This window comes from Exophiala spinifera, assembly GCF_000836115.1.
Source record: "Exophiala spinifera strain CBS 89968 unplaced genomic scaffold supercont1.9, whole genome shotgun sequence".
Taxonomy (NCBI): Eukaryota; Fungi; Ascomycota; class Eurotiomycetes; order Chaetothyriales; family Herpotrichiellaceae; genus Exophiala; species Exophiala spinifera.
The window spans coordinates 473,202-488,221 of NW_015622521.1; the positions used below are offsets into that span (position 1 = coordinate 473,202).

General features: G+C 51.6%; 5 protein-coding genes across 5 annotated transcripts; 3 read left to right on the top strand and 2 right to left on the bottom strand.

Annotated features, from left to right (window-relative positions):
• Positions 1-184: 184 nt before the first annotated feature.
• Positions 185-2,614, bottom strand: PV08_11202 (uncharacterized protein; the record flags this gene model as incomplete). The annotated part of the gene is made up of 1 exon (XM_016385512.1): positions 185-2,614. One exon carries the CDS (start codon positions 2,612-2,614, stop codon positions 185-187), a length of 2,430 nt encoding a protein of 809 aa, XP_016230456.1.
• A 288-nt stretch (positions 2,615-2,902) lies between these two features.
• On the top strand, positions 2,903-3,324 carry PV08_11203 (uncharacterized protein; the record flags this gene model as incomplete). The annotated part of the gene is made up of 3 exons (XM_016385513.1): positions 2,903-2,937; positions 2,986-3,150; positions 3,207-3,324. The coding sequence occupies 3 exons, from the start codon at positions 2,903-2,905 to the stop codon at positions 3,322-3,324; spliced, it is 318 nt and encodes a 105-aa protein (XP_016230457.1).
• A 110-nt stretch (positions 3,325-3,434) lies between these two features.
• PV08_11204 (uncharacterized protein) lies at positions 3,435-5,169 on the bottom strand (the record flags this gene model as incomplete). Its single annotated transcript, XM_016385514.1, has 3 exons — positions 3,435-3,701; positions 3,756-3,932; positions 3,979-5,169. 3 exons carry the CDS (start codon positions 5,167-5,169, stop codon positions 3,435-3,437), a joined length of 1,635 nt encoding a protein of 544 aa, XP_016230458.1.
• A 691-nt stretch (positions 5,170-5,860) lies between these two features.
• Positions 5,861-7,057, top strand: PV08_11205 (uncharacterized protein; the record flags this gene model as incomplete). Its single annotated transcript, XM_016385515.1, has 3 exons — positions 5,861-6,187; positions 6,244-6,894; positions 6,950-7,057. The coding sequence occupies 3 exons, from the start codon at positions 5,861-5,863 to the stop codon at positions 7,055-7,057; spliced, it is 1,086 nt and encodes a 361-aa protein (XP_016230459.1).
• Positions 7,058-12,829: 5,772 nt separating this feature from the next.
• PV08_11206 (uncharacterized protein) lies at positions 12,830-14,299 on the top strand (the record flags this gene model as incomplete). The annotated part of the gene is made up of 6 exons (XM_016385516.1): positions 12,830-12,878; positions 12,960-13,132; positions 13,184-13,267; positions 13,320-13,668; positions 13,715-14,116; positions 14,166-14,299. 6 exons carry the CDS (start codon positions 12,830-12,832, stop codon positions 14,297-14,299), a joined length of 1,191 nt encoding a protein of 396 aa, XP_016230460.1.
• Positions 14,300-15,020: the final 721 nt, after the last annotated feature.

Below are 15,020 nucleotides of genomic sequence, written 5' to 3' on the forward strand. Positions count from 1 at the left end.
ACTAGAACTAAGATTTTTGGTGCCTTTTGATACATTGGGTTGATACCCGTCGGATCTTCAACAAGATTCATGAGCATATGTTGCATTGACGGCGCTGAGGTAGAAGCTAGGATTGGTCTTAACACCATGCACGTCAACGGGAGGGGTTGACTTTGGCTTGGACTGGTAGTGTACAGAAAACATATCATGACTCGACCCACGTTCGCCAATTAATGCTCCAGATCCGCACTGAGCTATCAGAGGAAGCAATGGCAAGATGACCACGGTCGCTGCCCTCTGTGGTATCCTGTGTCGGTCTCCAGGCTAACCTGTTGATTGTCTTCGAGGGGCAGAGATGTTTGTCGATATCGACGCTCTTGACGAGCTCGATCTCATCCGTGCATTTGACAAGATGCAAAGATACCGTGCCGTCATCTTCGCCCGAAGCAAGAATGATTGCATCCCCACTGACAACGGCCGAAATGGCAGTCACCGGGACTTTGCGCGCAATCGAAATCTTACAGACGAATTCGAGCCGTTCATCTTTCAGGCCCCCGCTCCATATTCTGACCACTTTATCCCTCCCCGCTGTCGCGAAGGTCGGACGACGAGCATTGCATAGCCACGTCCCATCCAGGATCATCCGAGAATGCGCTTTGGCGTTTATCGCAACACGGGTCCAGGACTTGCTATCGCTGTCTGAATTCTGAAACACTGCAAACTGTCGGTCACGGCCAACGCTAAGAAGAAATCCTTTTGGCTGATCCGAAAATGCCAGTCTCGTGACTGTAAGCGAGTGCGCTGGTAGCGGAGGTTTGATCTCGTTCCATCTGTCTGTGTCATAGAGACGGATGACAGCATGGTCGATCGAGCTTGCCTTGCACGCGGTAGCAAGCACGCGCCCATCCACAGGGGTGGCAGCTTCTGATATTTCGTAGCCGTGACCATACAGCTTTTCGTGCTCGGGCCATAAAGTGTGTCGAGATAGTAGGTCCTCGTGGGGTGGCTCCTGGACATTAGGCAACGAAGCGCCTAACCCGTCATCTGTTAGGTCTGTTCCGAGTTCTTCCGCTGCATCACCGTCTTGCGTGTCCTTGGCGTCGTCCATGGCTTTGTTGGACAATCCCAACACGGGAATAGCGGCGGTATCTGGCAAGGCCTTGTCTTCCGCAGGTAACGGGATGTGGCACAGTCGATGCAACATCAGTGCAATGTCTCTTGGCTCGTTGAAGACACGGAGTAGTTTCTCATCTGCGCCAGATGAGAATTGATGTGGTGTTGTGCTTGTTATGCAGTTCAGGTCGTATCCATGAATTTGTGGTCTTGCGAACTCATGCCAAGTTCGCTTTGCTCCTCTTTTCCACTCAGCATGAAGTCTGGTTGTTTGATCAGAGCTCGTGGACAGAAGGTAACCACCGTCCGGCGACCAGCATATTCCATTCACTGAACTGATATGTCCACTGATTCCGTGCTTCTGAGTCCAGAATTGTGAATCTGTATTGTATTGCCACAACCTCCAGCTCCCGGTCCTACCCAAAGACGTCACCATACTTCCATCAGGAGACCAAAGACCCGTCCAAAATCCACCCGACGATCCTGTAGCAGTGGTTGCTCCTTTCTGGCCGCTGATCTCGCCCAGCCGAGACACGCTCACCCATATCCCGGAGGCTGGATCAGACTCCCACACCGACAGCGACCCGTCGGCCGAGGCAGTCAATAGGCGTTGACTAGACTCGTCTGGACTCCACGCCGCAGAGTACACCCAGTCCTCATGACCCAGCAGGAGAGCCTCAAAGGTGATTGAGTACTTGCTATCGGCAGCAGAAACACTTTGGACTTTCGCAGTCAAAGTATCGGTAACGGTGGCACCGCGGGTCGAATCAACAGGCGGCCCGACAGTAGCAGAAGTAGCATCGCCGGGTTGAAAGCGCCAAAGTCGGACGTATTTATCTTGGGCGGCGGAGGCCAGAAAATACTCACCATCTGCAGCGGCAGTCAAAGCCAATGACCTGACCCAAGCCTCGTGTCCTGTCAAGGTCGCACACAGCTTGACTTGCGGGGTTGACGGCAGATATTCAATCGAGTAGACTTGGATATCATTGCGTGTGCCCCCAACCACCAAGAATGCTGAATCGATCGAAGTCGCCGAGAAGGGTCCAAGTGCCAGAGCAAGCGGCATGAACTTTGGCTTCAGCTCGAGCGTCGAGAGTGCTTCTAATTTACCATCTTGAACCTTCCACAGCCTGACTCGTGAATCCGCTCCTCCAGTCGCAAAGATGTTGCTGTTTTTCAAGACTGCGATGGCGTTAACGGACCCTTGGTGAGCTGCAGCATTGTGTGCACGTGTCCAGGTTGAACCATGTTCCCACAGCCAAATATTCCCATCAGCAGCACCGGTCACTAGCAACTCATCCGAACCATCGTGTAACGATATGAATTTGACCGTTGTAATCTTCGAATTATGCCCGGAAAGCAGTGCTGAAATGCCACGACCGGAATCGTTCAGTGGTGACCAAAGAGCCACATTTTGGTCTGCGCCGAAGGCCAGAAGCCCAGAGGCAAGTGACCAGTCGGCCGCTGCACTATGTCTATTGCCGCCGACAGCGTAATGCTCGTCCTCGATGACAGGATTCATTGACCGTATTTTCTCACGAAAGTATCTATGCATTGGAGACGAGGCATGAGGAAAACAGATCCGCCAAGACATAATTTGATGAGTATTTTCGCAAGATCTGATTGGTGAGAGGGAATCTCTCGTTGTACCTCACTTCGTCTCTCACTTGTGCGACTCGTCCTGGCTGTGCATATGCTATGCACAGTAAAGGTCTGGGTTAATCGTCGTTTCAGCCAGCCCTTAAATCATATCCATTTTCACAACTTGGGTGGTCATACCGTGGGCTGAACCAGGGTCCTTCGATTCAGCATGGCGGAAAAAATTGACATCACCGTCGAGTTCAGGTATGGCCGAACCCTTTCCTAGACTATACCATTCTAATCCGAGCTCAGCGGAGGTCTCGAGATGCTGTTCGGCAATGAGACCAAACATCATGTGTCGTTGACAAAAGACGCTGACGATAGAAAGCCTCCCACTGTTGGCTATCTTGTTGGCTACATTTGCGATCATCTGATGAAGGATAGCCGAAAGGAGTTGTTTGTTCTTGATGGCGCCGTGTAAGTCGACGATTCTCAAGCGATTACGGCGACCGTCCCTGACATATATGTATCAGACGGCCCGGTATTCTAGTTCTGATCAACGACTCGGACTGGGAACTCGAAGGCGAAGACAAGTACGAATTGGCCAACAAGGACAACATTCTGTTTGTCTCTACATTGCACGGCGGCTAAGAGGTTATCATAATTCGGGCACTACTATTTAAACAAACTGGTCGACATGTTCGTCACGCATCTTATCATGTATGCATCCCAGGGCAAGCAAGTTTGCCGTCGCGATAATATCATACCACATCGTGCATTCGGTGAGCCAAGATCTCAGAATCTTCTGGTGTCTTGGAACCAGATGCTTGGGGCTCCGGCGTCCCCGGTCCCCGGCTGGCACCTGTGCGAGGGCTCGCAATCCCGCTGCCCAGTCCGGGAACTGGTGTTGTAAAGCCACTTGGTGGAGCAGGCACTTTGGCACCTTCAGGTGATGCTGGAATAATTTCCGGTGGCAGATCTGGTATCTTGATACGTTTGGCCTCGTTGTTGTAGCTTGCAGGGATGATCTGAGTCATAGTCAGTAAGGGTCACTAAGGTTGACCGTTCTTCCGGACACACACCTCAATTATCTCATCCCGGGGGAAAGAGAGGGAAGGGATGTCGGCGGCGTTGCACGCCATTAGATAGCCGTACAATACTCGAAGGACACTCTCATGAGCAATGATGAGCAAGTCGTTCTGTTCCCTTTCCAACTCTAGAATTACCGGTTCCAACCGGACAGCAACATCGTGATATGACTGTTCAAGTTAGCGATGCAAGTGGCCTAGAGGGATTCGACCATACCTCGGCTCTTGGGAATCTGTGGTGATATGGATCGAGGTCATGCTTCAGTACTTCGTCGGGATAGTCCTGTCGGATTCTTCTCTCGGACTTCTTCTCGCATACACCAGGGTTCAGTTGGCTCATCTGCGACCGTTGTCTAACCTTGAAACCGCTCCCTTCGAGGAAGGCTGCTGTCTCTACGGTTCTTCTACGCGTAGATGTCCAGACAATAAGCGGCTTGAGAGGTACTTCTAGCCCTCCTTTTTCCATGATCGTGCGTCTCTCTTCCTCTCGATGTTGGAGCAGAGTATTTGTCATCTTCTTTGCATAGTCCCGGCCAGCGGGCGACAAAGGAGCATCTGCTTTGAACGATTCTTCTTCCAGCGTCACCCCTGCCCGGGCAAAATATGTGTGCCGGGACTTGATGTGTAGATTTAGTAAGTAGAACACGATTCGGTGGGATAGATAGCCGAAACTGGTGTTGTTGACCACCAATCTCTCTCCAGCATTGATCATTTTGATCCAGTCGAGATCTGACTCCTCCATGGTCTCAAAGTGCGGAATTTTGGCAGACATTCGGCTCAAGTAGTGCTTGACAGCGTCACTCTCGGACCAGCCAACATAATCCGGCGAGGAGATCTTGACGCTCCTTACATTTTCTTCGATGATTCTTTGGTCATCGCAGCTGGACTCAATAAAGAGACACTTGATGTCGTGCTTCGCAAACTCCTTCGCTAGAGATCTCCGTCCTGCGGCGAGTGGGTTGACAGCGTCATAGATAGCAATCTGCCCATTTTCGTGATTGAGGAAGTGGTAGATGTCCTCTCGACACTTCTTTAGTATCTTTTGCCGTAGAAGCACGGACGAGGCAGACGCGTTGACGAAGAAGTAATCGTCTGGCACATCCTTGCCTTGTCCAATAATGGCTCGTCGATAATCGCCGAGGTGGAAGATTCGAGTTTTGACTCCGAGCCAACGTAGATATCGTGCCAATGCTACGGAGATGTGGGTTTTCCCACGAGCTGGCAGACCTACTGTAGCGATTGCAATTCGACCGGCGTGGAACAAACGGCCTGATTCGGTGCTGTAGAGTTGGGCGGGTGCCATTTCTTCCTTCTGGGGTAAGTCATGGATCGCGTCCACAAAGGTACTCGACTTGCGCCTATACCGGGGCGCGTTGACCGCCGAGTCTGCTGTCAGAAGAGTATCCATGGCGTGCTGAGTTCTATCAGTATGAACTGGGAGAAGATAAGAAATGAGCGAGTAGAGCGAAAGACACTGTAAAAATCCTCCTCGGCTGTCGTCCTTCAGCCACGCGGGCAGCCGGAAGGTTTATGATCACCGTGCGGCTGTAGTACGTGTTGCAAAAAAGTATCGACAGCAAGTCGACCTTGCGTCGAGTGAATCTTTGGCTGTTGTTGCACAGCGGTCGGCCGGAAAATAGAGAGCTCTTCCTCCGCGATGACGAATTCCAGGACCAACTTCGACTTGTCCTTCCCGTTGCCAACGAGAATGTCAAAACCGGGAAGATAGGAGCAACTTCGGGAAACATAAAATGGTAGTCGTCTGACAGAAAGCTCTGGTACATTATAATGGTGTGGTGCTTCTGTCAGACCGTCTTCCTACGCTTCATCCGCCATCCCTGCGGAGTGGGAAAAGGCAGCGAGCGAAGATCCGCATCGTGCTTGGCAAGCTAGCAAAGCAAATGATTCTCAGATTTCCCTGCGCCGACAAAAGTGAAGCTCCTCAAAGAAGCCAGTAATTCCGCAACTCACGAGGGCTCCTCCAGTCCATCGATCCGTCAATCGTCCTTTTCTCTCTTTTTAGGACCCTCGTTGTCAAAGATCAAATTTCACCCTTGAAGGTCGCCGTGTGCAGGATAACCGAAACCAATCCCGTCAATATGGCCGTCGTAATAGAAGAGAAATCGGCCTCATCTCCGCTGTCCTTTCTCACAGACAATGCCATCGCATTGGCTATTACAGACACATATTCTAGCCTGCAAGAGCGACGAAGGCTGTTAGGTTTGGAAAACCCTGGCACGGTCGACGGGATTGCACGCGAGGTGCAGAAAGATGTTCTCCTAACCAACTTCATGTTCTCCGGCCTACGATGTGACTTGCAGAAGATCTTCAGCGTCAATCCTCTGTTCCGACTACAACATGGTTTTGCAATGGGCTCACAGGCTCTGCCACCGTGGCAGTTGATGGCTTTGTACGGAAACTCAAATGTTTGCTGTCCCTGCAGTCTCTATTCAACGTGTACGCAAGCTAACAGCCGGCTCAGGTATTTATGCAAGCTGCTTATTCCAGTGACAAGTCCTTGACGGCATGGGGCAATCTGAGGTGGACACCACGATTTGTCACCAAGACCCAAACCTCGATCGATCCTCGACAAGCTCAGACGATGGTGCAATTTGACAACGAGTACACCGGCGAGGATTTCTCAGCTTCCCTCAAAGCGATCAGTCCCTCGATCCTCGAAGGCGGGCTCACTGGTATCGTCATTGGAAGCTACCTGCAATCTCTCACGCCCCGACTCGCATTAGGCTTGGAAGGAGTGTGGCAGCGGGCTGCGCTGAACTCGCGCCCTGAGACAGCCGTGTCCTACTGTGCAAGATACAAGGGAACAGATTGGATTGCTAGTGCACAATACTTGGCTCAGGGTTCACTGGGAGCGTCATATTGGCGACGATTGACGGACAAGGTGGAAGCTGGTGTTGACTGTCAATTGCAGTTCGCACCAGGTATGGGTGGTGCAGGCATGTTTGGAGGCATTCGTCGAGAAGGAACAACCACGGTCGGCGTCAAGTACAACTTCACCACCTCGGTTTATCGTGCACAGGTCGACAGCGCGGGCAAGTTCGGCGTCGTATTGGAAAAGCGGGTTGCGCCTCCGGTCACTCTAACCTTTGCTGCCGAGATTGACCAGTGGAAGGTAAGTTGTTTTGATTAGTACTTGAGACCATTCCGCAATGCTGACGGTAATCTAGAACACTCATAAGCTCGGTCTCGCTGTGTCTCTGGAAGGAGCACCAGAGGAGCTTCAAGAAATCGCCGAGAGACCCGAGAACGCTCATGTCATGCCTCCTCCCATCTAAGCAGGGGGTCTTGATTCGACAGCTGCATTTGCCGAGGACCTTTCGACCTTGTTTTACTACTCTTCACTCTTAAGAAAGCCAGGGCAAGACGTGGCTTTCTCCGTACAGAGTTCTCACATCTCGCTTTGGCTCAAGCGAGCGGAAAGTCTACACTTCAAACAGGAATCTCTTGCAGGCGTTTTGACTTTTGTTGCAACCTTGGCATAGCCATGGGAGGGCGGAAAAGTAGTGACGATCTGTGGTTGGCATTGATGATCCCCGGTAAAAATTCTTCTGTACATGGGATGGGATCATGACGAGACCTGAAGAGCGTGCTCTGACATGATAGCGCTCTTTGTGTCGGCGGAGATTCTAACATACTGCATAATAGAAGACTTGTAACAACAACCCAAAACGAACACACGATCAACCTATTTTGGAAGGGGTTTCTTTTGATCTGCCATTACCGAGTACATTACCGGGTCTATCCTTGGAGAGATGACCATCGCTTTATTGGCTCTATTGATTCACCTCACGTACTCGTAGAAGCAAGACTCACGTTGAGAGAAAAAAAAAAAGGCGCAACTAATCGTAGGAGTAGGATCACAATTGCCACTTGCTCGTTACCTCTCGAACGCCACCAGTCCAGGACTCAACACTCCGTAGGTCGTTGCCACTTTGTCGTAGCCTTGAGGTAGGTATGACCAGGGGGATATGTAATACTCCTCTGGGTAGGAATAGGGATGCGAATAGCCTGCCAGCCAAACCAATCAACCAGCCCACCGGCCTGGTAGCCTAGCCTCACTGTCACCAGCCCAGTGAGCGATTTCTCGTGAACCTCGCTGTAGAATCTCGTACAGTACACGCTGTCATCCCAGATCCTCTCGCCTGCAGCACGTCAGGTCAGGTCAGGTCAGGTGAAGGTCAGGTCAAGGCTCCCACCCACCACCGCCACCCACCACCCATGTACAAACACTGCGGTCTGCAGATTGATGAGGGAGAGGATACCACCCTCGAGCACCCATTTCATAGGTTGGCTCACCTTCTTACCTTTACAGTATTAGGCGTGTCCCGGGGGTGGGATCAACAAGCGAGCAATGGTAAAGGGGGGGTGGGAGAAGGTCATCCATACTCCGTACGGATAGGTTAGGTAGGTAGGCATCTTAGGTAATGAAGGAATCATAGCCCAGCCAGCCAAACCATCTTTGACGGGCATGCAAGCCACGCGACGCAACGCACCGTCCGGAATACGGGCACGATCCCTCGCTCCCTCCCCTCCAGACATACCTGCTAACTACCTAGCTTATCCAGCACTCGGTACCAGATGCGTTCTCCTGCAGGCTGGGCGACCAGGGCCAGGCCAGCCCCAACACAATCTTGTACGGAGTATCTACGGGACACAGAACATGTGATATGTTCAGGGGGCGATGGCCTCCCATCAGGCTGGTTTGCTGCCGGATCGACCGCCAAATGTCTCAGTCTGCACATTTGCGGCCCTCGCTCTTCCCTTTACTCTGTCAGTGGTTCGCAACCCGTGGTGGGAAAGGGCACGAGAAGAGGGGGGCCAGCAAGTTCAGAGTACCAGAAAATAAAGGGGGTGTGAACAAATTTCGATCCTGCACCCTGCACCCTGCACCCTGCACACCGTACACCGTACACCGTTCTCTGTATTTCCGGATGCATCTCCCGCCTGACGTTGAATCATGCCAGGAGCCAAGAGCAAACGAAAGAAAAGAGAGAAGTCAGATAGCAAAGGGGGGCTGGGGTGGCTTGATTGATGTGAGAGACAAAGGCACGGTTCGGGAGGGGACCCCGGGACAAGGAATGTCTGGCTAGGATTCTGAGATCTGACAAAAGGGTCGGTGAGGGTGTTGCAAGATCATTGACGAGGACGAGGTATGAGGGAACACGGTGTGGGTTCGTCTTTTCCTTTCCACAAGGTACTCTGTACTCGTGTTCTCCATTCTGTAATCCGATCTCCAGGTAGAGAGATTCAGTACGCAGTACGGAGTCTACCGACAAAGTAAGGTGGGTGAGGTAAATTGGTGCAAGGGAGGTTTACCTTTAGCAGTTTAGCCACGTACCTAGGTAGGCCAGGTACAGGTAGGCACGGTAAGCAAGCCTCGTGCAGAGTGACTTTTAAAGTTGTCAACATACTCGGATGCTGCCTTTTCTGCATCCTACCAACCCAGGGCCTTGTAAGGGTTCAAAAAAATCTGGTAGTACCTGACTAGTGAGCCCACAGAGCGATTTGTTGAACAGAACAACAAGACACACAAAGGTGAGCCAACGAAATAGTGACCTAGTGTTGGGAGGAACGACGGCTCACCAGGCAGGGGGTATGGGTGGATGAGGGAGCGAGGGTGTGTGCGTGTGTATGTTGTATTTGTGTTTTGTCTGCGTCTCCTTGATACACGAATGGCACGGGCCAGGATCACCTTTAAGCAGGATGCATGAGAGGTACGGTACCAGGAGAAAGTGAGGCGACTCGGCGAGTACCGGTGGGAAATATTGAAAGCTGAACCCATGTAATGTAGTCAACATCGGCGCTGCACTAGACTCGCCAGGCTCCGGGACGGTCAACCGGGTTGAGGGTCTCACCACAAGCTAGGTAGCCAAGGCGGGCGAGCCCAAGCAATGCTGCACTGGACATTCTGCCTACATGCATATGCAGTATGCACGAGGTACATGGCCTGGACCGATTGAAAAACGAGCCTGTTTATGGAAGAGGAAAAACAGTATCAACTCTCCAATTCGGCTCGATCGAAAGACGGAAACAAAGAAAAGGAGAGAGAGGCAGGGTGAGAGGAGCAGAGCAGAGCATAGCAGAGTAGTGACTTGTTGTTCATTGGCACATGTGTAACTTCTGAGCCCGGATGGTTTAGGTACGAGTGCAGTCGGTAGGTAGGAAGCGTTGGGCCGTCATGCACATCATTTTTGGCCTGGGTGGATATGGGGACCAGGGTGCGAAACTGGCTCTCGTAATTTTTGTACAAGGGCAGAGTAGATTCAATAATGACCCTCGTATTCAACCATCCCTCCGACAGGTTGGATCGTGCCAACTTCCAAGCGCGTCTGCGAAACGGGCGAATCTGGAGCAAGTAAGAGGGGTTCTTCCTCGCTCCCACAGGTCGCAAGAAAAGAGGGCAGTGTACGGAGTAGGCATCGTGAAATCATAAAGATGGAAGCGTGTATGATGGTTGTTGGCCTTCATCAGTCTGTACGAGCTCACTTACCGCTCAGGTCCAGCGTGCATGCCTTTCTCTGGCGGCAACGACCGGGACCGCGCATTTTGCCTCCTGACTTTTGGTCGTCAGAGCCTTGTTTGTGTATCAGAGATCCTCACCCATCGCCCTGGCCCTCATCTGACGCTGTGCGGCGGCAAAAAACTGCCTCTACCTGCCTTTCCTAGTTGGTTTGCAATGTCATACTCTGGGGCCAGCATGGAAATGTCATCCCGGCTTATTGACGCCTGTAAGGAGCACAGGGCGAGTCTGTTCAGAGATTCGCTGTCCGTGTACGGTAGGCGGCCCGCTCAGCCTCTCGTGCTTCGGTCTAGACACGAGTTCTCGTATGATAATTCGACCCCCAGGCTTTCCGGTTATGCAACTGGAGCAGAATGGAGAAGTCCATCTGGACTCAAAAATTCTCCTCGCCAGGCCGGGTGTGGTTTTTTCATCGCTGGACGCTGGGCTTAATCAAATCCGAGGCGCCGAAATGCATCTAGTGGGATGCCGGATGACGTTGATTAAAAGGCTGGTAGCCCTCCTAAGCTCGTTACTCGATGCCTGTGGTTCGTTCACCCTCGACCCACCGTCCATGGCTGCTGCAAAGGTGCCCGTGCCATTATTTCTGCGGGCCCAGCTTGATGCTTGATGCTTGATGTTCGTCCTACGAGCCCTTTTTTACAAACAAGCATTTCCTCACTCTTCCGGTAGGTCTCGACACAAAAGGTCTGGAAGTGAAGGGTCGAGATCTCCGAAGTCGAAAGTTTGATCCACGAGCTTTTCGATAGTAATAAGATACGAGTGAATAGCTACAATAGTCTGGCGGGGTTAGTCAAGACCGTAAAAGGCGCTCAAAGGCGTGGCCAAAGCACACGATCTGAGAGTTTAGTTTGTACCTATTTAAGGTAGCTGGGAGCCTCGTCTGGTTTTCTTTTACGGCCTCGAACAGCACGTGGAAGAGAGCGTTTCACCCTGAACCGGTTGAGCCTGGCGCAGTATCGACTCATCTAGTCCCAATCCTGAGAGGAAAAGCTGCTATGGGCAGAGCCGTTGGTTGCTCTGCGTACTGTAAATCACCCACCCATGGCTGGTCAGAGCATCGCCCAAGCCGCTTGACGCGTAGTGGATCATCTGGACAATAATAGGCGAGGTGAATGGATTCGCAGATGGAAAACTGTGTTTTTGTTAGCAACAATGGACCCAGCATAATGGAGACATCATGCAACCCGCAGCGGGCTGTGATTGAGGGGCACTCCATCATCTGACCTGCATCGTTTGCTTTGCCTGTGATTGTTTGGCTGGCCGTGCCTGGTGTGCTCATGGATCTCGCTCTCTCTCTCGCCGTTGCCCCTGGGTCATGATGTAGACCTCTTGGTCAGCTCAGACCTGCATGTGTGTCAATGGTTTGTGGTTGGGCTGACTAGGAGGCCCTATCGCTGTCGGTTTCGTCGGGCATGGAAAACGGGCATCAAGTCGTATAGAAAGCTGGGAGGTCTCGCTTGGGCTGTGGATGGAGTAATACCCGGTAGTTTAGGCACTGAGCTGTAAGCAAGCAAGCAATCAGTCAATCAATTAAGGAATCAATGAGTGTAGCGACCTCATATAAAGTCCTCACTCCGTAGCGGCTCTTCAGACGTAACAGAATGCCTGGGGTGCCTGGGATGCCCGTTGCATGCTGCAATCACGGGCGCTAAGCAGACCCCCCAAAGCAATAATCCAGCGACCCTCGCAGGCTGGTCGTAGGACACTTTTTTTCGCCTGTCAGTCAAGCAGTTAATGTTATTATTATTACTATCCGTACCGCCTACCACTCTTACCATCGGGTGCTCCTCCTCTCCCTCTACCTTTTTCACAGAGGCCAAAGTTGTTGTTGAACTCCTCCGGACGCCTGCGCTGCACTTTCCCTCTCGCCTGCCAATCGACGCTCAGGCCTGCGAGTCCCAACTGAATTGGCAGCTCTTGATTTGTCTTTCGCCTGCAAGAGAAAACACTTCACTTCTTCGTCCCTGCTTCGTCCACCTGATCCTGATTTCTCTTCATCCTGTGAATCTCTGTTTCCCTCGAGTGCACCAGCTGCTTCATCTTTAACCATCTCGACATCCGTTGACTCCTTACAACTCTTCCAATCCTACGACTGTTAGCCATCTGCAGGTCTGCGCGCCCTACCGTGGCCACCGTCAGAAACTCCCCAGTTTCATCATCGACCGCTCAGAGTTCCCACACCTCATTTCGAAAGCCTCACCTACGCAAAGTGGGGAAATTAGCGCTTCTTCCGCCAACCCTCACTCTGTTCCCGCACTCTCTGCTGCTGCATACCTAATCCTCGACCCTCTCTTTTCGACTCGAGACTCAACGGTCGTTCGCACCTGAGCTCGTCGCCCTACAGCCCAAATTTTGGCCGAGAAATCTGCTGTCACTGCGTCGCAGTCTAGCAGATCAACTCTCTGAGTCCTTCTAGTTCGGCTTTCGCGCCTCTTGCCTCCTGCTTTGACGTCTCCCGAACGCTTTCTCCCTGTCCGAGTCCTACGTCGCCAAAGTGGCTCCCACACCTCCTTAGACCTCGACAATGTCGCAAAACAGGCCTGGCGGAGTGTTCTCTGGCTTGCGCATGGGCGGTACGTGTTTCCACTCCCTTCATAATGACACGAGTACTGTGCTGGCTGGCTTTGGGCACGTGCGCTGACACATACATACAGAGGTGGTGCGGGAAAAGGTGCAGGATGGCCTCACCGGCGAGACGAGAGAAATGCAATATACCCAGTGCAAGATTGTTGGCAACGGCTCCTTTGGCGTGGTTTTCCAAACCAAATTGACCCCTAGTGGAGAGGATGCTGCCATCAAGCGGGTTCTTCAAGACAAACGATTCAAGGTGAATTTGTGGATGTCTCCTCCGATGGCCCTTGTGATTAACCGCCGGTAGAATCGTGAATTACAGATCATGCGAATCGTTCGACATCCCAACATCGTCGAGTTGAAGGCCTTCTACTATTCCAATGGGGAACGGGTATGCGGAGCCTCAAATCCATTTTCCAAGTCGGATGCTAATATCCCCCCAGAAGGATGAAGTTTACCTAAACCTCGTCCTCGAGTACGTCCCGGAAACCGTCTATAGAGCCTCGCGCTACTTCAACAAGATGAAAACCACCATGCCAATTCTTGAGGTCAAATTGTACATCTACCAGCTCTTCCGTTCGCTAGCCTACATTCACTCGCAAGGGATATGTCATCGAGACATCAAGCCGCAGAATCTCTTGCTTGATCCCTCGACTGGCGTGTTGAAATTGTGCGATTTTGGGAGTGCAAAGATTCTGGTTGAAAATGAGCCGAACGTGTCCTACATCTGTTCCAGATACTACCGAGCTCCAGAGTTGATTTTTGGTGCCACAAACTACACCACCAAGATTGGTATGTGTGTCGGTCGCGAAACATTGTAACTGCTGCTAACACATAGCAGATGTCTGGTCTACGGGTTGTGTGATGGCTGAGTTGATGCTCGGTCAACCTCTCTTCCCGGGCGAGTCGGGTATTGATCAGCTTGTTGAGATCATCAAAGTGCTCGGGACACCAACGCGTGACCAGATTCGTACGATGAATCCCAATTACATGGAGCACAAATTCCCTCAGATCAAACCTCATCCGTTTAATAAGGTTTTCCGGAAGGCTTCCCCTGATGCCATCGAATTGATCTCAGCTCTCCTGGAGTACACTCCAACCCAACGTCTGTCTGCCATTGACGCGATGGTCCAACCTTTCTTCGACGAGTTGAGGGACCCCAACACTCGTCTTCCCGACTCCCGACATGCTGGTGGTGCCTCGCGCGAACTTCCACCTCTCTTTGATTTCTCTCGTCATGGTGGGTAACAGGCTCCTCCTCATCTTTCTTTCTCGCTGACTTGGCACAGAACTTTCCATTGCACCTCACCTCAACAACAAGCTCGTTCCTGCACACGCACGATCACTTCTGGCGAGCAGGGGCCTTGACGTAGACAACTTCACTCCTCTTACAAAAGACGAGATGATGGCTCGCCTCGATTGAGTCAAAATCACCGACAATTTACGAAGTCATGCCAAGAGGGAATTTTGCTTCACCAATGCGAGCATGTTTGGGCGTCATGCGAAGTGTGTTGGCCTACTACTACAGCTGGGCAGCCAGTCATCACGTGTCTAGATGGATATCTTAGCATTCAAGAAAGGTATCTGTCGCGAACAACAACGGCCTATTCGTGCTGGTCAGAAATATTGGCTGTAGCCTCGCGACAAACGACCTTCATACAAAATAGGGCTGAGCGTTTTATGAAAAATTGACCTTTCATTGGTCCGGCAGGGAAAGTTTGCTCTCATCATCGGGCCAAGGCAGCAGTGTGTTTGAGTTATGAATGGGAAGGACAGAAAGTGAAGGAATGCTCGACCGCCTTGGGCAAACGGCATTGTGCTCAGGAATATGCAACAGACCATAAGCTGCTGTTCGTATATTGATAGTGCGTTCATCTGCCTGTGACTGGATGGACGGTATTAGAGAACTCGAACCACAGAAGCTGGAGAGCCTGTAAGTTCATTACAATTATTTTATCCTTATTCTTGGGCGAACCTAAGCAGAATGTGACTTTTATCGTACCATATGCTGCAACACGTAGTGGTGATTTGACTACCTACATAACCTGAGGCTCGTATCTGGAGCTTCTGGGGGCTTATGTAGGTGCAAGCGCCAAGAGTGACGATTTTCCGCTAGAGCAATGCGCGTCTGCGGACAAGTTTCA